A 27,797-nucleotide genomic window follows, 5' to 3' on the forward strand; every position below is an offset into this window, starting at 1 on the left:
TACCGTATGGCAGCGCACTGTCTCCGTACACTTTGTCCAATTCAGCTGAAGGTTTAGCAGTATATCACAAAACAACAGATTTTTTAACGAATGAACAGCATCTTGACACACAACTTATCTGTCCAATACATGTTTTACTGTTCTGTCCCACAGAGTTGGATACTTAAAATATTCTTAATGAGTTGTCCCCCTTTAAATAAGAATGCCATTTGTAAAGAAATAAATGTAAACAATTGTCAAAAACGATGTTTTACCTAGTTATGTAAAGTTTAAACACTCGCACGATGTTGCAAATGCATCAAAACGAAGACGTGTAACAGCTTTTAAAAAATGGTGAGTTTTTAAAGGCGCTGAACTGTCCAGAAGTGTGGCCCCTTCATGCAGTCCCTTTCTCGAATTCAATACATATATCAGTAAATTGACAATGGTTTTGTAGAATAATATAAATGTTTTATATGCTGTTAAAATTTCAAGTAAAACAATGCTTTCTTTCTTTGATTTGATGACGTTCGAACTTTTTTCTCCGAAACATGGACCTATACCTTAATTCGGCTCTAATTTCTGTTGCGCCGATGGCAAGTAGTTTGCGTATCTTATAATACGTCCTCTGCTCTTTGCGAAAATTGCAGCTAGATTCAGCCAGTATGATATACTACATGTATGTATTTCAACTGTTAATTAAATGTGCTTTTGCAGGTGATTTTAGTGCCATTTCCGGTCAGTTGGACAGGAAAATCAATACTCTTTCCATTGAAAATTCTGGACTGTTGCTTGACCGCCAGAAAACAGAAAAGTCTTCGAACCTCATCTCTACCTAAACCAGTGATCCGATTTGACATATTTTCATTGAGATATTGCATGGGTGACCCTCTTTTTAAACTGGAAGTTAAAGAAACAAAAAATAATTTAAACAAACAAACAAACAAACAGACAAATGAATAATAAACAAAGCATGTCTCTATGGAATACCTTGAAAAATTTCTCCTCGGACATGCAGACTCGGCCATTTTTCAAAATAATTTAGCAGATGTTTCATGGTATACAAGGTCATCACGACCCACGTGTTTTATTGAGAATCATTAAAATCGAAATGCCTGACTGTTGATTTATTATGACGAAAATCAGAAATATGATTTATGTCCAAAATTTAACAAAAACGCCAACTTTTATCGATTTTTGTCAATGAAATTATTTTGTAAAGTCTTTCTAAAACATACGTCTAAAATACGAATTGATGCATTATTTCTATTAATCAATGTTCCCGGCACTTTTAATAGATACATATAACCTTCAGTTCTTCTAAACGTATGAAAATTTGCATATATATTTCTTCAGCTTTGAACTCGGATGATGGGAAACAAAATGTTCAAGTAACTATTCACGGAAGCGAGTAACGTTTTTCCTTGTTTAAAAATCTGTATTTGTAATAACCTAATATCTCAAATCCATTTTGCTTGTGTGTGTTGAACCTACATATGAAATAGCAATACTCACTTTAAACTAAATAATTTATTGCAGGAATTTTCTGAGAATGTTTTCTACGTAAACAAATAGACGATAGAGTTTCGAATTTTTATTTTGAAATGTCTTCCTAAAAGTAATTTGTCTTTCTTAACTTTCTCCCAAAGAGAGTTTTCAGAGAGGTTTTGCTATATTGATAAATATAATCTGACTGAATTAATAAATGATGTGGTATTACTGAACGAATTCCTTCTAAACATGTACATTCTGAAGTTTCCCACATCGCCAGTCTTTCATTGGAAAATACAATACAGCGGGAAACCGCTGATACCAGAAAATACAAATATGTCTCAAAATTCTTTCTGAATAGCACGACCCAATTGCAAAGAATAAAGATGATTTATTGGAGAAGTACACATTAGTATTCCCCCTCATGTTTCCATATCCATTCTCCAGAAATACAAATATATTCAAGAAACTGTGTCGTGCAACTAAATTCGTTAATACTCTTTTTCAATTATACTTGTATATTTGCTTAGTATTGAGATTTTCGACAATATTTGTCCATGGCTCAGTGTTGGGCTGTTTACAAGCAAATTACAAATGGCCTTAAACGACAATGCATGAACACAATGAAATACAACATGTTAGAGTATAATAAAACGAGTCCAGTCCTGTGAAACAGCGATAGGACTGGACTAAAAGACAGTAGCCTGAAAAAAAATATATCACTGACTATGATAAAACTGAGATTGAACACCAGCCCCAGAATGCAATATTGCCATGCAAAGGTGAAGTTTCAGGCAATCAGAAGCTTGACTTGGAACACCGGCTCAAGAATGCAATATTGCCATGTAACGACCAAGTTTTAGCAATCAGACTCTTGAGTTTGACCACCAGTTCAAGAATAAAGTATTGCCATGCAACTGGTATAAGTTTCAAACAGTTAGGTGCTGGAGTTTGAACAACAGGTCCGGAATGTTAGTGGTAAGTTTCAAGCCGAATCAGATGCTGGTTCTCATATTCACGGTGTATGTCCAGATCTATATTTCTCGGATTAAAACTTGCTGTGACCTCCTTTCCCGGATGAGCAGCTCTTCAAGGAACATTAGCAAAAAAAAAACAATTGACTACGTACTATTACTTACTACGAGGTATAACCTTGCATAAAATAAGGCGAAAATCTTCAGAGCTTTCGCAAAAAAGTCAAATGAATGGGACAATGTCGTGCAAATTGTGAAGCTAGCAATACTTTATAACTATTTTTGAACATAAGCGCTAATTTCAAGGTTCTTTTCTACACAAAACGATTTACATTTTCATTAACAGATGGTATAGAAAAGAAATGAACTATACTGATAATATTACCAAAATATGAGATGCCTATATTTTAAAGACGAATCAAAATATTGACACCTTCTTTACAGTCAATGTGTTATAAGCGTACTTGAAACATCTGTATATATATTTTTTTAATTCATTAAAACTAGTTTAATTGTATGAATAACGCATGTCTTTTCGTGTTATAACATCTGCAGACTCGAGGATTGGTTGGTGCTCGAGCTCGGTAGGACGAGGGTATCAACGTATCCCGATTGATACTGCACATACCTAATTTGCAAATATCTATTTTCTATTCGCCATTGCAAAAGGTGTTTTACGTTTTAACGTAAAATACGAATGTTTTAAACAATCTGTTTCATATTCTTTGATTGCGAAAGGTGTTTTGTATTTTTTAGGTAAAAGTCTAAACACCATCTTAATAGAATTCAAATCAAAAACATGAAGTTCATCAAAATACCAGGAAACATGATAATAAATATTAGCAAACATGATAAATAACACTTTATTTGCTAAATTGAGATAAATTTGGGTAAAGACCTTGCCTAATATATTTTCACATCTTCAGGATGTTTCGTGAGATCATTCAACCTGTCAAAAAATCAGTTAACGAATAAATGAATGATAATTATTGCCTAACCTTCTAACCTTATACAGTCAAAGTCACGGATGTTTAGCTGTAAAAGTCGTGACATTGAAATAAATTTCATCCCGAGAGATTAAGTTTGATCATACACCGTGGTATCTATGATACAGTCGCACTCTAGTTTGAATACCCCATCAATGCTCCAGTAAGTAACGTGTAGTCATCGTTCCGTGCACTATAATAGGTCATGTGTGAATAATTTATTCCAGCGTTAAAAGCTCATATTCATGTATATAATTGGATGTCTGAATATTTAAAATTACTACATGTGTTCAGATGTTTAAGTTCATATAACTAAAGCAACATCTGTTTACTTCCCCGAGGGACGAAGTAAGAAACTTTGATGGCCAGGAATTCATGACCACTGAATAAAGAAAAGGCTAGCAGATGCTTTGTAGAAAAGCGCATGTCTCCCCCAATAGTCGTATAGGCAAGAAGTCAATAGGGGACAGGAGCGAAAGTCAAAGAGACAGTGATGGTTGGCTGCAATAGGGATCATCTTCTTGGCATGTCCAATCATCCCACGAAGTTTCAACATTCTGGGCCTAGTGGTTCTCAAGTTATGAATTGGAAACGGTTTTCCATGTTCAGGCACCTGTGACCTTGACCTTAGATCGAGTGACTCCAAAATCAATAGGGGTCATCTACACTGCTTGTCCAATCATCCTATTAAGTTTCAACATTCTGGGTCAAGTGGTTCTCAAATTATTGATTGGAAAGAGATTTCTATGTTCAGGGCCCTAAGACATTGACCTCCAAAAACGATAAATGTCGTGTACTCTTTAAGTCCTATCATCCTATGAAGTTTGAAGGTTCTGGGTCAAATGGTTTTCAAGTTATTGATCTGAAATCATTTTCCAAGTTCTGGTCCCTGTGACCTTGACTAAGATCAATTGAACCAAAAAGCAAAAGGGATCATCTACTGTACATGTTTAATCATCCTATGAAGTTTCAACATTCTGGGTCAAGTGATTCTCAAGTTATTGATCAGAAACGGGTTTCAGATCCCTGTGACCTTGACCTTTGATCAAGTAACCACAAAAATAACAGGGGTCATCTTCTCTGTAAGCCCTATCATCCTATGAAGTGTGAAGGCTGTAGGTCAAATGGTTCTCCAGTTATTGATCGAAAATGAAGTGTGGCAGACTATGTTTCCTGTGACCTTGACCTTTCATGGTGTGACCCCAAAAACAACAGGGGTCATCTACTCTGTAAGTCCTATCACCCTATGACGTTTGAAAGTTCAAGTTATTGACGGAAATGGATTTCCATGTTCTGTCCGCTGCGACCTTGACTTAATTAAGTGGCTCAAAATCAACAAGGATCATCTTCTCTGCATCCTATGAAGTTTCATCACCCTGGGTCAAGTGGTTCTCAAGTTATTGATCGGAAATGGTTTTCCATGTTCAGGCCCCTGCGACCTTGACTTTTAAAAGAGTGACCCCAAAATCAATAGGAGTCATCTACTCTGCATGACAGTCATCCTATGAAGTTTCAACATTCTAGGTCAAGTTGTTCTCAAGTTACTGACTGGAAATGGTTTTCCATGTTCAAGTCCCTGTGACCTTGACCTTTGATGGAGTGACCCCAAAAACAAAATGGTCGTCTACTCCATAAGCCCTGTCCAGCCTATGAAGTTTAAAGGTTCTAGGTCAAATCGTTCTCCAGTTTTTGATCGGAAATGAAGTGTGACAGAAGAACGGACAGGGCAAAAACAATGTCTCCCCCAATGGGGGAGAGGGTGGGGAGGAGGGGCAGACATGATGATTTTAATGTAGGGATGGTCTTAATGCGGGGTTGTATTGCATAGGGTAGTCTCGCTCCATTCACAGCACCATTTATGCATACGACACATCTATTCAAAATCAGATATATTTTCATTTAGCTAGCTCTTTAAAACAACACACTTTACACGTAACAGGAAGAAAAAAGCCTTGTCGGCGAATGGCAAATAGCTTCTTATCGCTTTTGGTTCGATATTTTATTACTCAAATTTATTCACACAAAGAAGCTCTGCAAGTGATAAGTGTCCACAAGAACCCGTTGAGCCGAAGACGTTTAGAATCTTTCTCTGCAGCTAAAGCCGACAATATTAACAGTTATGCCGACAGATAAAGAAAATTCAACAACTACATCCTAACGGAGTATTTCTCTCACGTCTGTAATTCCAAAAACTGTAATCAGATAATATGTCCAAAGTAGACCTTATATCAAGAATAAAAAAAAAAGATTTACGTCGAAACCTCATTCTTCCACGTGTTAAATACTCTCGAGAGTATTTACTCAATCATCTTTGATATACTAAAATTTCCAGTTCAATAAAAGTAAACGAATTACTCTCTGCTTTACGTCAGATTATAGCATTCTTTTATGCGATTTCATTTTCTTTGTTTTGGGTAGATATCTCAAAAATCTTCCCTAACGCGGAAAATCGGTCCAGTTCTATTTATCAAGCATTTAATAAATTAACTTTTTATAAAATAGACTTTTATTAAAGATATCGGAAGTACAGTTTCTGACCCATGTTTAAAATTAATTAAGAACTTCTATACCCATCCTTTGAGATTTTAAGAATTTTGCTTTATCATGGTGACTATTTTCATCAAATATATAATGAAAAATCACATCAATCAAATATGTAAAAAGGTTAATACATTTAGCAAGACCAGAATGTGTAAAATAACTGAAAACAAGAAATATCTTTAAAAATGATGGTCGGCAAATTGTAATAAGGAAAGAAGTTTATGATTTCTTCATCTAACATTCATCTTTCATCTAACATTTTTCAAATTGCAAAACTAAACACCGCATTTTAACAATTTAAATGGTTCTCTTTTAATTTTTCGCAAAGGTTTCGTAGGGTTGAAATTTTGTTTCGTTTATCCTTAGACGAATAATTACAGCAGTAGATTGATGAAGATTCATGAAGCGGTTCATGAGAAGAGGTCATTAAACGTGTTTATATTTTTAGCTAAATTGGTCCCTATCCCCATTTGTAACAAAATAGCAGGAGACCTTACGATATTATTACACATCGAGTTTGATAAAAATCCATTACATTTTAGTGGTTAATGCGAAGATAGGCATATCTACTTTTAGCTATAGTGGTCCCTAATAGGGCCCAAGTTCCTATATAGATAAATTTGGAAGAGAACTTTATAATGATGCTCCAGACCAGGTATGACAAAGATCCACCAAGCTGTTCATTAGACGCTGTATAAAAGCATTTCTAGTTTTAGCTCTAGCAGCCCCTAAAAGGGGTTAAATGTCCCAGCTGAACAAAGTTGGTTGCGGGCCTAATAAAGATGCTACAAATCAAGTTTGATTAGAGTACATGAGAAAAAATCAATTAAAGGATTTTTTTATTTATTATTTTTATTTATTTCTAAAATAGGCCAACTGATCCCGCTTTAATAAATGCATATTCGCTATTCATGAATCTTTGGACAATGACGTCACACTAATAAAAAAGGTCAAGCAAAACATACAATTGTAATTATTTCAATACTTCTGTTTCGTAAGCAAAGTTTGATCGTAGTCATATCACATCGATCAACTGTATGCAGCGTACCTTCTTTTCAGTGTAATGAGATTCAGTTATTATATAGCATATATATAATAAAACAGATTTCAACTGAGTTCAATATTTGCATACCATACTAAAGAAAAATATTCATATATAATAAATCAGTTAAATAATTTATAACAAATATATCAAAACAAACAAGTACTCATTTTAAAATGCAATCTGAATAAGTCAAAAAGCAAGAAACCTTTTCATATACAGACGACAATTGTAACAAAGAAAATCTTTTAAAAAGCACTTCTCTACATAAAAGACTCTTATCACACCCTTATTCATGTGATACGCAGACCGTATTCAGCTCTTTCTTTAATTTGATATATGTTGGTATTTGAACAGGTTTTTATCATATTTATTAAACTTACTTATCATTTTGAGATATATCAATATTCTTGCTAAATATACTGAGCCAAAGTTAGCTTTAAAACTGTGAACAGAGTCGTTTAGGATAAACGCTTTGTCTACATTTCACTCAGCGTAGCACAATCAACAGAGTGAAAGAAATTGACACTCTCGTCCAGTCAGACAGAGTGTTGCATAAATCTTCCATTTTGATAAATTATCTATAATGCGTTATCAAGTAGTTTGATTTGCAAACTGAAGTCACGTGGCATAGGTATAGTGGACGCAACTTGACCCCGATGGTTGACCTTTGTATTATAATACATAATGAGGCACAACCTATTATTGAAAAGGAGTCTACGTAAAACACGAGCTGCACGAGATAATCGAAATATGAATTTGTGTAATTATAAATTAGTGTATTGGAAAGTTTTAACTGATCAAATGTAAGTATACATACTTTGATACTGCACTGCATACAAACTAATTCCATATAAATATATATAGATACCCTCATCACCCTTTATTTCTACAATGAAATAATCGATATGAATAATCAGCTGAAGGTCAACCATCGCGGTCAAGTTGCGACTACTATAACGAAAACAAATTTAGACGGCGTCGCCGAAAAAAAATGGAATAAAATGAATATCTCAGGAACAACAATCCCAGGAACGGAAAAAACGAGAGTTCTTATTGATAGTCGTGATGAAAAATGATAAATAGCTTATATTCTCTTTGTGTTATTAAATTCACGCCGTTTGTCCTCGTTTCCGGACAAAATCTGAATTGCAAAACACCAACCAATTACTGAACGCTGAAGAGACAAATGTTCAATTTTCAAGAATTAGATTGCCTGCCTGTGACAATTTCCACGACGTAGATCAAAAACACCAAGAAAAGTAATGAATCTGCATCTCGCTGGTAACGAGTCTTTCCGTATTATATGTCTACAACAGCGTTTTGTGGTTCCAGCGTAGGTCTAATAGTGCGACTTCGGTAGGGAAATACCTTGAGAAAGAATGTTTGTTGTATATATAGAGGTGGCCGTTCTGGAGAGATTAATCTACTCAGAAATTGATATTGAATGAAAATTTCTGCTTGCGTGCTGCCTTATTTGGGGACGCATATACAACAAGGGACTTCATCCATACAGTTAGCAACAACGTCTTTATAATTTCAATGTGTTAAAGGCACTGACTTCCAGATTTTCGCTTAAAGTTTTCTTTGAAACTGAACTTTGGTCATATTATGAACATGAGAACCAGAGTAGAACCTAGTTTCTAAACTATCTGAAAAAGTCTTTAAAATGCCAAATCAAAAAAGAAACATGTCCGAGTCGGAATTGAACCCGGGCCGCCGTGACAAAAAGATTTAATTTTTTTCGTGCGTTCTTGACCCTGTTGAAAACGTTTTTTTTCCAGTTTTGGATGAAAAAAAAAATAGTAAAAAACAACTACTTCTTAACATATAATCTGCCTGTAACTAAGTTCCAAAGCCTTCTTAAGAACCTAAAAATGTTGAACCTATTTTTTCTTGTTGAACGATCTGGAGGTCAGTGCCTTTAATCAATAATGTTCCCTCCAGATCGTACAATAAAGAAGGAGAATAATTTTAGGTTCTTAAGAAGGCTTTGAAACTTATTTATTGGCAGATTATATGTTAAGAATTAGTAGTTTTTACTATTTTTTTTTCCTTTCAAAATTGTAAAAAAAACGTTTTCAACGGGGTCAAGAACGCACGATTTTTTTTTGTCACGGCGGTCCGGGTTCAGTTCCGACTCCGACATGTTTCTTTTCTTGATTTGGCATTTTAAAGACTTTTTCAGATAGTTTAGTAGTTTGGTTCTATTCGGGTTCTGATGTTCGTAATATGATCCAAGTTCAATCACTTTAAGCGAAAATCTGGAAGTCAGTGTCTTTAACACATTGAAATTATAACGACGTTGTTGATAACTGAAGTAGTGCATGCGTCTCCAATTTGTGAAATTCTTTGGTATACGACATAGCCTTAGTCGAGAGGGCTAAGACGCTTTCCTACGGAGGTGACGGCCCCAGGTTAGATTCATGGCTACTCTTATTGCGGTGTGTCATTGGGTAATACACTTTATCACGACTGCCTCTGTCAACCCAGCTGTAAATGGTTACTAGCAAATTGCCAATGGTTTCAACAGCTGTTCTTAAAGTAGGGTTGCTCAAAAGCCATACAGAGCTTATGTTCAATGTTTCACAAAGCGACGGTAAATAATATTTACCTTTTTTACCTTTGACCTACCTTCTATCAAAAATAATTTGTAACTTAACTTTTCAATATGACTTGTATATCTCATGGTTTTGGCTGACAGGCAAGTTATAATCATGAGAAAATAGCTCTAAACCGTGTACATGTGGGACACGGACTATCACTGTAAAAACTGTTTCCTGGTTACAACAACACCTAATGTAAAGATGCAGCTTTTCAGCTTTAATAACGGAGGTATTTCTAAAGAGTTCATGCATGCAACGTTTTAAAACATCGGACTATCTGTATATAAAACCTTTCGTAGCTGAGCCTGGGAAGTCTTTGCTAACGTACGATTTTCCCATAAAAATACATAAAAACCTCACTGCTTATAGTACTAACTGGCGCTGATAGAGTTTCCCACATTATCAACTTGCCGGAAGAACCAGAGTTAAAAACGGTCAGACAAGGCTTTCAATAGACAATCAAGTCTATAAACCGGAAGTGGAGAGGGCTGATGGGAAGAAAGAACATCGGTAGATCCGTTAGCTCTCTGGAATTACCTGTATACAACAAACTCCTGATTTACACATATGTCAGATACAAAAAAAATCATAACATTAACTGTTTTCAATATATTTGTAATATTTTATAATGTATAAAATAAAAATATGCATTTTCAACTTATACATACATACACGCACTATCACGCACAAAAAGTATGAAGAGATCTAAGTCTGCACACTATTCAAAAGCCCCGAAAAAACATGCATTTGACATCGATACCAGGTATAATGAAGAAGAATGTTTATTTGTATTAAAACCCTCAAAAGGGTCATTGACAAAGCATCAATATAACATAGTGTTGAAAAACACTGCAAAGCATGACAAGATGGCGAGATAGCATGTGTATTTGCGCAAGTTTACGCTGGTGAAAACTCCCTAATATATTTAAAATAACCATAGAGGGATTAATGTAATGTTAATTATCTGTGAATATAGGGTATGATGTTACCTGTGCCTGCTATTACACCTGTATAATTTTACAAAAGAACTTGTAGCAAATTCTTTACGTGACAAGTTACACGATTCAACTAAATACAAAACATGTTTACATCCTTTTAATGGTTTACACAGTCAACCATTACACACAATGCAGCAATTAAATCTTCTACAGACCACAGAACCTAATACTTTACAATATTTCAAAAGTAATGAATAACACACACTCTCAAGTATACAAACAAATATGCATTGGTCAATTTTCACGTACATTGTAAATTAATTTAAAATTAATGGACCACAAAGTGTGTTGCCTAGTTATCCCGGCGTCCTAGCCGTTACGGTGCTAATATCCAGTTCTATGTTGGTCAGCAAAAGTATGAAAATTGGTCAAAGAAGTTACCATACACCTGTGACAGGAAATATCTTCCAAACATTGTCATGCATTCTCGCATGACCAAGGTCTTCCATGAGTCCCGTGTTGGTGTTCAGACCATCTCAAACCTCTGACGGATCAAGATGTAAACTTTTTTATGAAAAATAATTGTATTCTAATGGGAATTTCGTTACACGAAGCAATATACTAAGTTGATTTACGTTCAGTTACGCTTTTGGGTACATATATTTTCATTTATCTTTAAAAATACTAAATTTTGACAACAATCGGATGAACGGAATGTCACTAAAACCTAACAATGGAAAACATTTTACGATAAATACTGTGTACACTGGTCGTCTTGTAATAGAAAAATAGAAACATGAACCTAAAAACATACAGATACTACGAAAAGAGAAGCGAGAAATGTGTGAATCAAAATTGAGAATTGTAAAGTTAGAAACGTGAAGTCACCACCGGGCCTTCATACTTTACTGCACTTTTCGTCCATTAAAAAAAGATAATTTTTCGTTTTTCAAGGTCTACTTAACCATATAAAAATTATGTTACTGTTTGCTTGAGGTATTTTGTGAAATGGTATCAAATAAACGGATGATGTATTAAATATAAATTGCTGATATATCAACTATTAGTCTAAAAGGTTGAAATATGAAACTAACAGCTGAAATATTAAACAGACAGCAATATATCAAATAAACAGCTGAAATATCTAAATAAACAACTGAAATATTCGATATAAAGAGCTAAACTATCATATAAACAGCTTAAATATTAAATAAATAGCTGAATATTAGGTCATATGAAAAAAAATCATAATATGAAATAGATTGAGAATGACGACAGTACTGACTCGCACATACATCTATACATACATACCAACATATATTGCAACATGTACAACCTAAAAACTATGAAATATAATCGCTATGTAAATAATACATATATAACTTCTCTTGATTATTTATTTATACACACGTTTACGTATAGATTACAATAATGTACATGCATAATATAATTCACTTGAATACATTTAAATACATCAGTTCATTCAATATTTACGCCTGAAAATGACTTGATATTATGTCCCATTTACTGCAAACTACTTTGAAATCTGGTGTTCTGATTCAGATACGTTCGGTTTACGAACTGTTACAAAACACTTTATGTTGCAACCATACATAAAATGCAAAAAAATCAACCTTTCAAGGCTGAGGAGAATAAACTATGTGATACCTGATAAAACTGCAAGTTGATCATCTGCCTATCGCTTGTATGTATATAATGCAGATGTAACTCAAACGCATATAAAAACTATACGTTTAATCTTATAATGACTTTTTTCGGTTAAGTGGTTGAAATGATGTGTTATGAACCAGTTTAAAGACAAAAAATTTAATGTTCAATATGACTTCGACACATTCAAGCTCGTACCTCGCTGTGTCCAGAATCTTACATAGTATAACAATTTATAGTCTGTTCCATTATTCTAGCTTTCAATCATAATCATTTTAAAGAACAAACAAGCTAATTTTCAAGATGATAATTTCTACCAATATGTTAACTTAACACGTGTACATAACATTGGCGGGAGCAATTCTTATTGCTTTTTAGCGTGTTGCTGAGGCTGGTGGTCGCTCTCGTGCCTGCAAATTAACACAGGCACGTGCGCATGATGAAGGACGTAGTCACTAACGCTTCCCAGCAACGTGCGCCTCACTTTTCCCATTCCTCGAGTGCCTATGATAATCATGGAAGCGCCGATTTCAGTGACAGCTTTGCATATACCCTCGCCGGGCGACTCCGAGTGAATACTCTTCACTGTACCGTCACACTGTAAGACATAAACCAATGTGTTAATAAGTCACAAAATGACACGTAGTCACATCTATTGGGATGGGGTATTTTTTAGTCCCAGACCGCTCTCAAAGTAGGAAGAATACACTTTTTAAGATAATATGTAAGAATATTTTTTTAAAGATAATATGTAAGTGGGGAGGGGCGGGGGGAGGGGGGTCAGATTCAAGTTATCACAGGCAATTTTTTAATAGCCAACATTTCACTATCTTATCTGTCTTAAGCAAAATTAAAAAAAAAGTTTCAAAAGCAACAAAACTAAATCGACGTTGTAAGGTAAGTTGTTTATTTACTAACCGAAGCATTTTTTAAAAGTTCTGCAAACTTCTCTAGTTTATGTCTGATTTTCCCCTTTTCTTCCTCAAGCAGCTTACCAAGCATCTCCTTGTCGAAAGAATATGGCGCTGAAAAAGCAATGTAAGTTTACTGAGAACATGATCTTTATTATTTGACAGATTTCACGAAGCCTGACCGTTATTACCCGTGCTTTGCTACTGATGCCATACATAATTCACAGCGCGCATTTACAAACATTAAATGTTATTATAAAAATTAAGCTAAAGTCGAAACAAACAAAACCATTCCCCCCAAATTGTTCCGAGTTATTTATACACTGATGTCTTAATGAAATTAAGTTTTGCAGTACTAAGATATCTAACAGAGCGCAGCAAAATAGTATGTGTTACTAAAACACCATAACGTGACAAGATCAAACACCATCCAATTTTCAGTCGTCCTCAACAACTAGTATATTAATAATATTTAAACAAGGAAGAAGTAAAACACTTTACTAAGCACTCAAAAATTAAGGTTTCCGAGTACAATTTAATTAAACAAGGCAGTCTGAAAGACAGCTAAATCCCCCGCCACTGCTATGGATAGTGAAAGGGTAAAACCTTTGATTTTAGCTGTGACCTTGACCTTGAACTGACATGGCTGACTCATGAATTCTGCACAACGTCTTGATGAGGTGATCATTTGACCAAAGTTTCATGAAAATCCTTCAAGGGGTTTAGGAGATACAGAGCTGAAACCTTTGACCTTCAGTTTTGACCTTGACCTTGAGTTGACATGGCTGACTCATGAGTTCTTGATGAGATGATCATTTGACCCAAGTTTGATGAAAATCCTTCAAGGGGTTAAGGAGATACAGAGTGGACACCAAATGGAAGGCTCAAACCTTTGACTCTTCGTTGTGACCTTGACCTTGAGCTGGCATGGTTGACTCATAATTTCTGCACATCGTTCTGATGAGGTAATCATTTGACCCAAGTTATAAAAAATTCCTTCTAGGGGTTTAGGAAATATAGAGCGGACACCAAATGGAAGGCTCAAACTTTTGACCTTCAGTTGTGACCTTGACCTTGAGCCGGCATGGCTGACTCATAAGTGCTGCACATCGCCTTGATGAGGTGATCGCTTGACTCAAGTTTGATGAAAATCCTTCAAGAGGTTTAGGAGATATAGAGCGGACACAAAATGGAAGGTTCAAACCTTTGACCCTAAGTTGTGACATTGACCTTGAGCCGGCATGACTGACTCACGGGTTCTGCACATCGTCTTGATGAGGTGATCATTTGACCCAAGTTTTATAAAATTCCTTCGAGGGGTTTAAGAGATATAGAGCGGACACAAAATGGAAGGCTCAAACCTTTGACCTTGAGTTATGACATTGACCTTGAGCCGGCATGGCTGACTCATTGGTTCTGCACATCGTCTTGATGAGGTGATCATGATCATTTGACCCAAGTTTTATAAAATTCCTTCAAGGGGTTTAGGAGATATAGAGCGGACACAAAATGGCAGGCTCAAACCTTTGACCTTGAGTTGTGACCTTGACCTTGAACCGACAAGGCTGACTCATGGGTTCTGCACATCGTCTTGATGAGAGGTGATCATTTGACCCAAGTTTCATGAAAATCCTTCAAGGGGTTTAGGAGATATGGACCGGACACGATTTTGTTACGGACGGAAGGACGGACGGACGGAAGGACGGACGCAGACCATTCCTATAATCCCTCCGCCACGGCGGGGGATTAAAAAGTGTGTAAAGTAGTTATGAACCACTAGTCGCTACGCTTTCATACTGGACGGTGCGGTGACTATCAAAGTGTGAGACTCTATGATGCTTTTCTCCTAAACAGAGACATCGCAACTTTCCAAGTCGTGCCGCCTTTTAGTTATGCATGATATGTTTAGGTTCATCACCACGTTTTTTTCACAAAATATCATTACTGATTCCACGGGAAGTAGGCCGGGTACATGCTTTGATAATGCTGCTGACATATTATATAACTCACTTTTAGGAGAAGATATTAGGGTTTACTTACAACTGTACCACTGTGTTGAATGAAGAACACTGTTGATTTCCACGGAGTGTATAAGGTACACCAAGTCTCCTTCCTTTCGTACATTAGCTACGTAAACTGAAAACAAAAAACAACGGGATAGTTAGATTATAAAAATATCTCGATAAATCTAAGTTTTCTTTTCAGATTACCTAAATTATTAAAATATTGCAGAATAGTTTACATTTAAATATTATCTCGGTATGTTTTGCGTACGTATACCCGCATCTGCCATTTATTACAAGATGGCCTATAGTATCCTTGTTAGACAGCAAAATGAGTGCTTTCCTCCCCACAACGTCTGCAATCAGTTATCGACAATACTTTTCTCAAACACTTCGCCAAACTGCAAAAGTAGGCTATGCACGTTACATCACAGTTAGTCCAAGAAAAACAATTTGGTGAAGTGTTTGAGAAAAAATACAGAGAACTGATGGCAGACGCTTTCTGCGGAAGAAATAACCCATTTTGCTGTCTTCGACGCACTTCATCTTATGAAGGTCCGACAAGTAATAAGGAAAATATAGGCAAGATGTTATCTGAATCGAGACGTTTTCTCCGTGTGTACGGTATGTCGGTATCCAAAAGTCGGGTGGGTTGACCACCCTATTATTAGCTAGTTATTGACGAAATATCCATGTCTGTGCTGACAGTTTTACAAATTTTGTTGTAGGCAGCAGGGTATATTAATAATTGTATAATTGGCAGGTTTAATTCCACGGGACATGCAAAAGTGCTCTCTTTTCCAGAATCATTGACAACTACAGTTTGTTATACAGGTAGCAGGATATATGAGTTTATATTGTTGATTTCTAATTTAACAAGATTATGACATATTGATTATATAAAGTTAACTATACTTGCTCAGATACTGTTTGCACAGAATTTACTTGTTCGATACAATTTTACGCCATTATAATATCGGTTGCTGATATTCTCTTTAACAGAATTGAGCTTAAGTAATCATACAATCTGATTAAAATCTTCTCCAATCAACGATACGTAGAAAGATGAATTTGAATGGGCTGTCATCAGATCTAACTTTTAGGAAGATCGAGAACTTAAGTCAGATTGACTAATCAATCATACTAAGTTGTACATAACTAACTCGATACTTTCAAAAAATGAATTTTCCTGAAAAGTTTATTTCAGTTGCCTGAAGCTTCCGGGAAATATAATTTATCAGAAAAATGTTGATCTTTCCAGGAAAATTTAGAATATTATCGTGATAACCATCTAGCTATCTCGTGGCTTCATGCATTAACTTTAAACTATTTCAGGAAAATAAAAAAAAATCTAGAAAACATTATGTCTTGCTGTAAAGTAAAGAAAATTGCACACATTTCTCCAAATAATTATATCTCCTGGCAGAAATACCCCAACTTGGCACTGTCGCCCTTAATATAACAACATATGAAAGTAATAAACATGTTGTTTCTTTTCTATAGGCCTATACATTGCAATTTAAGTAAATATTGATCTCTTTGTGTACCAGTGATGAGCTTGTCACCGCTGCATATACTGGGGATTTTTGACTTAAAATTTTGAGCTCATTACTATTTATCCTCACATCATTATATGTACACTGAGATATTGACCCTTTCGTTCCTGCTCTGCCTGTGATTGAAACAAGAGTGTTTGATATTAAATCTGTGAGAAAATCGTTTGAAAGCATAGAACGCAGCTAATCAAATCAAAGTAACAGCAGACTCGTTTAATTGAGGGAATGAGGGATAATGTATTGTGCTACACCCCTCACGCCCCTAATACCGGCTTATAAATTTACAAAGGACTTCGGACACTTTCTATATGAATTTGCCTACTCCAAGAGTGAAAAATAAACCACTAAGAAATAAGTATTTAATTACATACACCATCAAAATACATATTTGAGATTATTTCTTAAAGTCAAATTTTCAATATTTGTTTCATAAAACGGTGAGTTTTGCTCTAAATAGAATTAGGTACCCTGTTATTATACATGTATATATAAAAGCTATTTTGTTTTATACAACATTGTTCCCACCCGTGCATCAAAACCATATTTGGCCAGCACATGTAGATATTCATTATACACATTTTCCGTGACTATTGTGTTGATGCAAGGGGTGGAACAGTACTTTTAAACAAAAAAATATAACTACAGGGTGTTCCTAAATGTAAAGTAACCAATACTTTTTACATTCATGTTTAATAATTAGATTGTCACATATTTTTACATCTGTTTGTAACTCAAATACTATGCAAATGTTTGAAAGGGTACACATAGGCATTTTATACATGTATAGTAGTGAGAGAAGCAACTACTGTGAATATTACAAGGGACTTCATCCATACAGTTAGCAACAACGTCTTTATAATTTCAATGTGTTAAAGGCACTGACCTCCAGATTTTCGCTTAAAGTTTTCTTTGAAACTGAACTTTGGTCATATTATGAACATGAGAACCAGAGTAGAACCTAGTTTCTAAACTATCTGAAAAAGTCTTTAAAATGCCAAATCAAAAAAGAAACATTTCCGAGTCGGAAATGAACCCGGGCCGCCGTGACAAAAAGATTTAATTTTTTTCGTGCGTTCTTGACCCTGTTGAAAACGTTTTTTTCCAATTTTGGATGAAAAAAAAAATAGTAAAAAACAACTAATTCTTAACATATAATCTGCCTGTAACTAAGTTCCAAAGCCTTCTTAAAGGTGGTCAATCACATTTAATTAACATTTAATGACATTTTTTACTTTTTGTATATTCTGGTAGAGAATTATTTAAGGAACAAAAAGACCGATTACATAGAGTTAGATTCCTATTTGAAATGTTTATTTTATTATTTTTATAAAATTTTGTAATTACTCCCCTTTAATATGAAAGTATATAAAAAGCCGGGTATTTCTTTTTATTTCGATACAATGTCTAGTTTTACATTTGCATTTGATAGACATATCAACTATTGAACAATCTGAACCGGAATGCAAGTTTTAAAGCTGTGTGTAGCTTCTGAATTCATTTATTTCCAGTCTATCTTGGTTGCGCAACCAAGATAGGCAAAGGGAGGTAATAATAATTTTTCAAACTTGCGTTTGTAATGAATTCCACCTAAATACATAATTTTTAATGGAAATATTTTACAAATATATTACAATATGTCTAATATTTATACATTTCCTTAGGCAAAGTATGTTTATCAAATTTATACTTATGATAAAATAACTCTATATTGGTTGGGCAACCAGGATAGGAAAATGAAATTTTAAAAATACCTCCAGTGAAAATCTAATTTGTATTAAGTGTTAAGTGAACATAAATGAGTGTAAATGATCAGATGCTAAAGTTTCGAAAAATCCGTTACATGTCCAAAATCTGATTATCCACCTTTAAGAACCTAAAAATGTTGAACCTATTTTTTCTTGTTGAACGATCTGGAGGTCAGTGCCTTTAATCAATAATATTCCCTCCAGATCGTACAATAAAAAAGGAGAATAATTTTAGGTTCTTAAGAAGGCTTTGAAACTTATTTATTGGCAGATTATATGTTAAGAATTAGTAGATTTTACTATTTTTTTTTCCTTTCAAAATTGTAAAAAAACGTTTTCAACGGGGTCAAGAACGCACGATTTTTTTTTTGTCATGGCGGTCCGGGTTCAATTCCGACTCCGACATGTTTCTTTTCTTGATTTGGCATTTTAAAGACTTTTTCAGATAGTTTAGTAGTTTGGTTCTATTCGGGTTCTGATGTTCGTAATATGATCCAAGTTCAATCGCTTTAAGCGAAAATCTGGAAGTCAGTGCCTTTAACACATTGAAATTATAAAGACGTTGTTGATAACTGAAGTAGTGCATGCGTCTCCAATTTGTGAAATTCTTCGGTATACGACATAGCCTTAGTCGAGAGGGCTAAGACGCTTTCTTACGGAGGTGACGGCCCCAGGTTAGATTTATGGCTACTCTTATTGCGGTGTGTCATTGGGTAATACACTTTATCACGACTGCCTCTGTCAACCCAGCTGTAAATGGTTACTAGCAAATTGCCAATGGTTTCAACAGCTGTTCTTAAAGTAGGGTTGCTCAAAAGCCATACGGAGCTTATGTTCAATGTTTCACAAAGCGACGGTAAATAATATTTACCTTTTTTACCTTTGACCTACCTTCTATCAAAAATAATTTGTAACTTAACTTTTCAATATGACTTGTATATCTCATGGTTTTGGCTGACAGGCAAGTTATAATCATGAGAAAATAGCTCTAAACCGTGTACATGTGGGACACGGACTATCATTGTAAAAACTGTTTCCTGGTTACAACAACACCTAATGTAAAGATGCAGCTTTTCAGCTTTAATAACGGAGGTATTTCTAAAGAGTTCATGCATGCAACGTTTTAAAACATCGGACTATCTGTATATAAAACCTTTCGTAGCTGAGCCTGGGAAGTCTTTGCTAACGTACGATTTTCCCATAACAAGAGGGCCATGAAGGCCCTGTATCGCTCACCTGACCTATTGACCTGAAGATCAACAAGATTAACATTCTGACCAAGTTTCATTAAGATATGGTCATAAATGTGGCCTCTAAAGTGTTAACTAGCTATTCCTTTGATTTGACCCCGTGACCTAGTTTCTGACCCGACATGACCCAGATTCGAACTTGACCTAAAGATCATCAAGATTAACATTCTGACTAAGTTTCATGAAGATACAGTCATAAATGTGGCCTCTAGAGTGTTAACAAGCTTTTCCTTTGATTTGATCCCGTGACCTAGTTTTTGACCCAACATGACCCAGATTCGAACTCGACCTAAAGATCATCAAGTTTAACATTCTGACTAAGTTTCATGAAGATACAGTCATAAATGTGGCCTCTAGAGAGTTAACAAGCTTTTCCTTTGATTGACCCCGTGACCTAGTTTTTGACCCAACATGACCCAGATTTGAATCTGACCTAAAGATCATCAAGTTTAACATTCTGACTAAGTTTCATGAAGATATAGTCATAAATGTGGCCTCTAGAGTGTTAACAAGCTTTTCCTTTGATTTAACCTAGTGACCTAGTCTTTGATCCCAGCTGACCCAGATTTAAACTTGACCTAAAGATCACCAAGATAAACATTCTGACCAAGTTTCATTAAGATACGGTCATAAATGTGGCCTCTACAGTGTTAATTAGCTTTTCCTTTGATTTGACCGGGTGACCTAGTTTTTGATCCTACATGACCCAGATTCGAAACTGACCTTAGGATCATCAAGTTTAACATTCTGACCAAGTTTCATGAAGATATAGTCATAAATGCGGCATCTACATTGTTAAAAAGCTTTTCCTTTGATTTGACCTGGTGACCTAGATTTTGACCCAGATGACCCAATATCAAACTCGTCCAAGACTTTATTAAGGATAACACTCTGACCAAGTTTCATTAATATTGGGTCAAAACTGTGACCTCTAGAGTGTTAACAAGCTTTTCCTTTGATCTGACCTGGTGACCTAGATTTTGACCCCAGATGACCCAATATCAAACTCGTCCAAGATTTTATTGAGGGTAACATTCTGACCAAGTTTCATTAAGATTGGGCCAAAATTCTGACCTCTAGAGTGTTAACAAGCTTTTCCTTTGATTTGACCTGGTGACCTAGTTTTTGACCCCAGATGACCCAATATCGAACTCGTCCAAGATTTTATCGAGGGTAACATTCTGACTAAGTTTCATAAAGATTGGGCCAAAAATGTGACCTCTAGAGTGTTAACAGTCAAATTGTTGACGACGGACGGACGGACGGACGGACGACGGACGACGACGGACGCCGGACACAGGGTGATCACTAAAGCTCACCTTTGAGCACTTCGTGCTCAGGTGAGCTAAAAATACATAAAAACCTCACTGCTAATAGTACTAACTGGCGCTGACAGAGTTTCCCACATTATCAACTTGCCGGAAGAACCAGAGTTAAAAACGGTGAGACAAGGCTTTCAATAGACAATCACGTCTATAAACCGGAAGTGGAGAGGGCTGATGGGAAGAAAGAACATCGGTAGATCCGTTAGCTCTCTGGAATTACCTGTATACAACAAACTCCTGATTTACACATATGTCAGATACAAAAAAAAACCATAACAGCAACTGTTTTCAATATATTTGTAATATTTTATAATGTATAAAATAAAAATATGCATTTTCAACTTATACATACATACCCGCAGTATCACGCACAAAACGTATGAAGAGATCTAAGTCTGCACACTATTCAAAAGCCCCGAAAAAACATGCATTTGACATCGATACCAGGTATAATGAAGAAGAATGTTTATTTGTATTAAAACCCTCAAAAGGGTCATTGACAAAGCATCAATATAACATAGTGTTGAAAAACACTGCAAAGCATGACAAGATGGCGAGATAGCATGTGTATTTGCGCAAGTTTACGCTGGTGAAAACTCCCTAATATATTTAAAATAACCATAGAGGGATTAATGTAATGTTAATTATCTGTGAATATAGGCTATGATGTTACCTGTGCCTGCTATTACACCTGTATAATTTTACAAAAGAACTTGTAACAAATTCTTTACGTGACAAGTTACACGATTCAACTAAATACAAAACATGTTTACATCCTTTTAATGGTTTACACAGTCAACCATTACACACAATGCAGCACTTAAATCTTCTACCGACCACAGAACCTAATACTTTACAATATTTCAAAAGTAATGAATAACACACACTCTCAAGTATACAAACAAATATGCATTGGTCAATTTTCATGTACATTGTAAATTAATTTAAAATTAATGGACCACAAAGTGTGTTGCCTAGTTATCCCGGCGTCCTAGCCGTTACGGTGCTAATATCCAGTTCTATGTTGGTCAGCAAAAGTATGAAAGTTGGTCAAAGAAGTTACCAGACACCTGTGACAGGAAATATCTTCCAAACATCTGTCAAGCATTCTCGCATGACCAAGGTCTTCCATGAGTCCCGTGTTGGTGTTCAGACCATGTCAAACCTCTGACTGATCAAGATGTAAACTTTTTTATGAAAAATAATTGTATTCTAATGGGAATTTCGTTACACGAAGCAATATACTAAGTTGATTTACGTTCAGTTACGCTTTTGGGTACATATATTTTCATTTATCTTTAAAAATACTAAATTTTGACAACAATCGGATGAACGGAATGTCACTAAAACCTAACAATGGAAAACATTTTACGATAAATACTGTGTACACTGGTCGTCTTGTAATAGAAAAATAAAAACATGAACCTAAAAACATACAGATACTACGAAAAGAGAAACGAGAAATGTGTGAATTAAAATTGAGAATTGTAAAGTTAGAAACGTGAAGTCACCACCGGGCTTTCATACTTTACTGCACTTTTCGTCCATTAAAAAAAGATAATTTTTCGTTTTTCAAGGTCTACTTAACCATATAAAAATTATGTTACTGTTTGCTTGAGGTATTTTGTGAAATGGTATCAAATAAACGGATGATGTATTAAATATTAATTGCTGATATATCAACTATTAGTCTAAAAGGTTGAAATATGAAACTAACAGCTGAAATATTAAACAGACAGCAATATATCAAATAAACAGCTGAAATATCTAAATAAACAACTGAAATATTCGATATAAAGAGCTAAACTATCATATAAACAGCTTAAATATTAAATAAATAGCTGAATATTAGGTCATATGAAAAAAATCATAATATGAAATAGATTGAGAAGGACGACAGTACTGACTCGCACATACATCTATACATACATACCAACATATATTGCAACATGTACAACCTAAAAACTATGAAATATAATCGCTATGTAAATAATACATATATAACTTCTCTTGATTATTTATTTATACACACGTTTACGCATAGATTACAATAATGTACATGCATAATATAATTCACTTGAATAAATTTAAATACATTAGTTCATTCAATATTTACGCCTGAAAATGACTCGATATTATGTCCCATTTACTGCAAACTACTTTGAAATCTGGTGTTCTGATTCAGATACGTTCGGTTTACGAACTGTTACAAAACACTTTATGTTGCAACCATACACAAAATGCAAAAAAAATCAACCTTTCAAGGCTGAGGAGAATAAACTATGTGATACCTGATAAAACTGCAAGTTGATCATCTGCCTATCGCTTGTATGTATATAATGCAGATGTAACTCAAACGCATATAAAAACTATACGTTTAATCTTATAATGCATTTTTTCGGTTAAGTGGTTGAAATGATGTGTTATGAACCAGTTTTAAAGACAAAAAATTTTAATGTTCAATATGACTTCGACACATCAAGCTCGTACCTCGCTGTGTCCAGAATCTTACATAGTATAAAATTTATAGTCTGTTCCATTATTCTAGCTTTCAATCATAATCATTTTAAAGAACAAACAAGCTAATTTTCAAGATGATAATTTCTACCAATATGTTAACTTAACACGTGTACATAACATTGGCGGGAGCAATTCTTATTGCTTTTTAGCGTGTTGCTGAGGCTGGTGGTCGCTCTCGTGCCTGCAAATTAACACAGGCACGTGCGCATGATGAAGGACGTAGTCACTAACGCTTCCCAGCAACGTGCGCCTCACTTTTCCCATTCCTCGAGTGCCTATGATAATCATGGAAGCGCCGATTTCAGTGACAGCTTTGCATATACCCTCGCCGGGCGACTCCGAGTGAATACTCTTCACTGTACCGTCACACTGTAAGACATAAACCAATGTGTTAATAAGTCACAAAATGACACGTAGTCACATCTATTGGGATGGGGTATTTTTTAGTCCCAGACCGCTCTCAAAGTAGGAAGAATACACTTTTTAAGATAATATGTAAGAATATTTTTTTAAGATAATATGTAAGGGGGGAGGGGGGTCAGATTCAAGTTATCACAGGCAATTTTTTAATAGCCAACATTTCACTATCTTATCTGTCTTAAGCAAAATTAAAAAAATAAAGTTTCAAAAGCAACAAAACTAAATCGACGTTGTAAGGTAAGTTGTTTATTTACTAACCGAAGCATTTTTTAAAAGTTCTGCAAACTTCTCTAGTTTATGTCTGATTTTCCCCTTTTCTTCCTCAAGCAGCTTACCAAGCATCTCCTTGTCAAAAGAATATGGCGCTGAAAAAGCAATGTAAGTTTACTGAAAACATTATTTGACAGATTTCACGAAGCCTGACCGTTATTACCCGTACTTTGCAATTGATGCCATACATAATTCACAGCGCGCATTTACAAACATTAAGTGTTATTATAAAAATTAAGCTGAAGTCGAAACAAACTCAAAACCATTTCCCCCCAAATTTTTCCGACTTGTAGATCTATATATTGATCTCTTAATAAAATTAAGTTTTGCAGTAACAGAGCGCAGCAAAATATAAACATTAACATAATTCATTAGAAGGTCAATAAGCGATCTATAACCTATGAATACTTTTCAAAGTAAAAGTGTAGGTAGCCATCAGCAACAACAGTTACTAATTATTCTACTTAATGGAATCATTTAATACGTAACCAGACATTAGATATAAGTGAAACAAAGAACAGAAATTTTTTGTTTGCTGACTGGATGCTGAGACTACAAATTAAATATCTATTCATCAGAATCATTATCGACATAGTATGCGTTACTAAAACGCCATAACGTGACAGGATCAAACACGGCGGCGACAACTAGTATAATAATAATATTTAAACAAGGAAGAAATAAATAAAATACTTGACTAAACACTCACGAAACAAAGGTTTCGTAAAGTAGTTATGAACCACTTGTCGCTACGCTTTCATACTGGACGGTGCGGTGACTATCCAAGTGTGAGACTCTATGATGCTTTTCTCCTAAACAGAAAAATCGCAACTTTCCAAGTAGTGCCTTTTAGTTATGCATGATATGTTGGGTCATCACCACGTTTTCTCACAAAACATCATTACTGATTCCACAGGATGTAGGCCGGGTACATGCTTTGACATTTAGGAGAAGATATCAGGTTTTACTTACAACTGTACCACTGTGTTGAATGAAGAACACTGTTGATTTCCACGGAGTGTATAAGATACACCAAGTCTCCTTCCTTTCGTACATTAGCTACGTAAACTGAAAAAAAACGGGATAGCTAGATTATAAAAATATCTCGGTAAATCTAAGTTTTCTTTTCAGATTACCTAAATTATCAAAATATTGCAGAATAGTTTACATTTAAATATTATCTCGATATGTTTTGCGTACGTGTACCCGCATCTGCCATTTATTACAAGATGGCCTATAGTTTCCTTGTTACTTGAAGGATTTTCGCAAGTGTCAAAGACAGCAAAATGAGTGTTTTCCTCCACACAACGTCTGCAATCAGTTCTCGACAATGCTTTTCTCAAACACTTCGCCAAACTGCAAAAGTAGGCTATGTACGTTATATACACAGTTAGTCAAAGAAAAACAATTTGGCGAAGTGTTTGAGAAAAATACAGAGAACTGATGGCAGAGGCTTTCTGCGGAAGAAATAACTCATTTTGCTGTCTTCGACGCACTTCATCTTATGAAAATTCCGTCAAGTAATAATGAAAATATAGGCAAAATGTTATCTGAATCGAGACGTTTTCTCCGTGTGTACGGTATCCAAAGTCGAGTGGATTTGCCACCCTGTTATTAGCTAGTTATTGACCAATACCCAAGTTTGTGCTTACAGTTTTACAAATTTTGTTGTACAGGTAGCAGGATATATGAGTTTATATTGTTGATTTCTAATTTAACAAGATTATGACATATTGATTATATAAAGTTAACTATACTTGCTCAGACCCCTACTGTTTGCACAGAATTTACTTATTCGATACAATTTTACGTCATTATAATATCGGTTGCTGATATTCTCTTTCACTTTCACAGAATTGAGCTTAACTAATCATACAATCTGATTAAATCCTCTCCAATCAACGATACGTAGAAAGATGAATTTGAATGGGCTGTCATCAGATCTAACTTTTAGGAAGATCGAGAACTAAGTCAGATTGACAAATCGATACTTTCAAAAAAAAATTTCCTGAAAAGTTATTTCAGTTGCCTAAAGATTCCTGGAAATATAATTTATCAGAAAATGCTGATCTTTACAGGAAAATTTAGAATGTTATCGTGATAACCATCTAGCTATCTCGTGGCTTCATACATTAACTTTCAAACTTTTTTCAGGAAAATAAAAAAAATCAAGAAAACATTAGATCTATGTCTTGCTGTTAAGTAAAGAAAATTGCACACATTTCTCCAAAAGTTTATATCTCCTGGCAGAAATACCCCCAACATAGCACTGTCGCCCATAAATATATGGAAGTAATAAACATGTTTTTTTTCTATATTGCAATTTATGTTGTAATTATGATCTCTTTGTGTACCAGTGATGAGCTTGTCACCGCTGCATATATTGGGGATTTTTGACTTAAAATTTTGACCTCATTACTATTTATCCTCACATCATTATATGTACACTGAGATATTGACCCTTTCGTTCCTGCTCTGCCTGTGATTGAAACAATAGTGTTTACTGAGTGTTTGATATTAAATCTGTGAGATTGTTTGAAAGCATAGAACGCAACTAATTAAAGTAACAGCAGACTCGTTTAATTGAGGGAATGAGATATAATGTATTGTGCTACACCCCTCACGCCCCTAATACCGGCTTAAAAATTTATAGATTTCTATTGAAGCAGTTTAACTTAATTTTCTCCATAATCCTAATTAAAGGAAAAAAATATTATAGATACTGCTGTGATAGTTCAGTATAAATAAAATCTGATATACATATTTAGATCTAATTGTGCTCGCAACTGGTTTATTCAGTCCACGTCACTTATTAAAACTTAATTTTGATTCCAATATGGTTCATAAAAATGTTTTAATTAGACATAAGAACATCTCCTTTCTGATTAGGCCTAAATATACTCTTTGGTCGAATCATACAGAATTATTTTTAAGAGAAGAAAAAACAACAATAACAACTTGCGAATATAGAGAGATTATGATCAATGATTTACTCTTGTCACTCATACAGCTAAATGCCCAGCGCTACGCTAATGCATTTTGAATGCCAAGGCTACGTGACATCATACCAGTTTTATATGCTTAGCTGTATAAATACATAAAAATACTTGTAAGTAAACTGGTTTACACGCATGACCTTGCATAGCCATCTATTTTACAAGTTAAAAGGTATACAGTAGAGAAAATCTACATGAAAATACTTACATCTAAATGCATCCTTTGAATTTTCACTTTCATCTATCGCTATGGCAACCACTCGTTTTGATGCTGCACTAGCTTCTCCTTCCGAAGACATTTTAAATTCAGTTATCCCTAATCTTAAACCTCCACAAAAGTGATTTTAATTCGTCTTGATAAACAACCGAACTCCTCACGTGTACGTTAGCAAACAGTCAATACTTCAGTAATGTTCAGTTCACTTACTCTGTTCCACATCTACAGTCTGTTTCAAATAGATTGTGCTGTATTAATTTTATTTGCGTTTCGCTGTTGTTCTTCTATTTGTTTATTTCTTTACTCATTTATTGATATATTGATGTTACATACGATTCTAAAGAATTAAAGGAGTAGCA

General features: G+C 34.9%; 2 protein-coding genes across 2 annotated transcripts; both read right to left on the bottom strand.

Moving 5' to 3' along the window:
• Positions 1-10,213: 10,213 nt before the first annotated feature.
• On the bottom strand, positions 10,214-15,273 carry LOC128547971 (uncharacterized). Its single transcript, XM_053522041.1, has 3 exons — positions 15,177-15,273; positions 13,144-13,250; positions 10,214-12,823 (listed from the first exon to the last, which is right to left on the bottom strand). Exons 2-3 carry the CDS (start codon positions 13,225-13,227, stop codon positions 12,590-12,592), a joined length of 318 nt encoding a protein of 105 aa, XP_053378016.1. The 5' UTR covers positions 13,228-13,250; positions 15,177-15,273; the 3' UTR covers positions 10,214-12,589.
• Positions 15,274-23,522: 8,249 nt separating this feature from the next.
• LOC123528535 (uncharacterized) lies at positions 23,523-27,622 on the bottom strand. The gene is made up of 4 exons (XM_045308302.2): positions 27,430-27,622; positions 25,198-25,293; positions 24,214-24,320; positions 23,523-23,904 (listed from the first exon to the last, which is right to left on the bottom strand). Exons 1-4 carry the CDS (start codon positions 27,518-27,520, stop codon positions 23,671-23,673), a joined length of 528 nt encoding a protein of 175 aa, XP_045164237.1. The 5' UTR covers positions 27,521-27,622; the 3' UTR covers positions 23,523-23,670.
• Positions 27,623-27,797: the final 175 nt, after the last annotated feature.

The sequence above is a fragment of the Mercenaria mercenaria genome, chromosome 13 (assembly GCF_021730395.1).
Source record: "Mercenaria mercenaria strain notata chromosome 13, MADL_Memer_1, whole genome shotgun sequence".
Lineage (NCBI taxonomy): Eukaryota > Metazoa > Mollusca > Bivalvia > Venerida > Veneridae > Mercenaria > Mercenaria mercenaria.

Bases quoted from the DNA above. Each gene is read 5' to 3' on its own strand.
- LOC128547971 (XM_053522041.1), bottom strand. From the start codon at position 13,227: ATGCTTGGTAAGCTGCTTGAGGAAGAAAAGGGGAAAATCAGACATAAA. The intron at 12,824-13,143 runs GTTAGTAAATAA...TATGTCTTACAG, and splicing joins AACTTTTAAAAAATGCTTCG to TGTGACGGTACAGTGAAGAG.
- LOC123528535 (XM_045308302.2), bottom strand. From the start codon at position 27,520: ATGTCTTCGGAAGGAGAAGCTAGTGCAGCATCAAAACGAGTGGTTGCC. The intron at 25,294-27,429 runs GTAAGTATTTTC...GTTTTTTTTCAG, and splicing joins TTCAAAGGATGCATTTAGAT to TTTACGTAGCTAATGTACGA. The intron at 24,321-25,197 runs GTAAGTAAAACC...TTGCTTTTTCAG, and splicing joins TTCAACACAGTGGTACAGTT to CGCCATATTCTTTTGACAAG.